The sequence below is a fragment of the Penaeus monodon genome, chromosome 27, assembly GCF_015228065.2.
Source record: "Penaeus monodon isolate SGIC_2016 chromosome 27, NSTDA_Pmon_1, whole genome shotgun sequence".
Lineage (NCBI taxonomy): Eukaryota > Metazoa > Arthropoda > Malacostraca > Decapoda > Penaeidae > Penaeus > Penaeus monodon.
In genome coordinates this window covers 33,270,598-33,271,393 of record NC_051412.1, presented here as the reverse complement: position 1 = coordinate 33,271,393, position 796 = coordinate 33,270,598, and the positions used below count along the sequence as shown (strand labels likewise).

General features: G+C 48.2%; 1 protein-coding gene across 1 annotated transcript in view; it reads right to left on the bottom strand.

Moving 5' to 3' along the window:
• LOC119590394 (chlorophyllase-2-like) overlaps nt 1–796 on the bottom strand; it is a 7,689-nt gene that overhangs the window by 1,075 nt on the left and 5,818 nt on the right. Inside the window, exon 4 of the mRNA XM_037939063.1 lies at nt 214–420. Coding sequence (XP_037794991.1) covers nt 214–420 — 207 coding nt within the window. The remainder of the gene's footprint in view (nt 1–213; nt 421–796) is intronic.

Genomic DNA, 796 nt, shown 5'->3' with positions numbered 1-796 from the left:
CTAATAGAGGAGCCAGGCAGGGACATGTGCCCACATTTCAAAATTCTTAGTAGTCTATATTTAACCTGGCTTCATCTAATGCTACTCTAGCAATAATGATCTCCATGCAAAAGAGAAAATCGTATTTCAGTTCCCCCATCCTCTCTCCCCTATCCCCCACTTCTGCCTATCTATCCGCGGCCAACAACAGTCCTCCGCGGGCCTAACCCTTACCAGGAACCGGATCGAACCCAGCCGCCAGATGCAGCGTCGGGAGAGCGAAGTTGAGTAGTTCTCCCGGCGTGATGCAGTATTCAGGGATAATACCCATAGGGTCCGCGCCGTCGACAGGGTCCAGCAGCACCAAAGCCTTGAATGCCCCACAGCCCTCAGTCTTCAGGAGAGCGACGAGCGTGTGAGCGCCTGCTGAATGCCCTGCACCTAAAACAGGAGGGATTGGGGGAAATTGAAAGGAGGACTTTCCTACCCTTTTATTGTAAAACATGGCAAGAGAAAAGAAAAAAAAATGACAAATTAACGTATATTCTACAACAGTACTAACAGGGTCACCTGGAAAATCCTAGGAAGATTATGAAGTTGATTATCATGAGATGAAATGACGAAGCTTAGAATTGCGTTCGCGCGCGTGTTGGCCCGCGAGCCATTCAGAAAGGACTCGGTTCTTACCCAGACCGGTCAGGACTCGTTTACTAGACGTGTGGAGGACAAAACAAGTACACGAAGAGAAAGGAATCACGCGATCATGCCTACCCTTGTGTTTCTCTGTTTTTCCACTGATTGGTTTGTTTCCAAAATA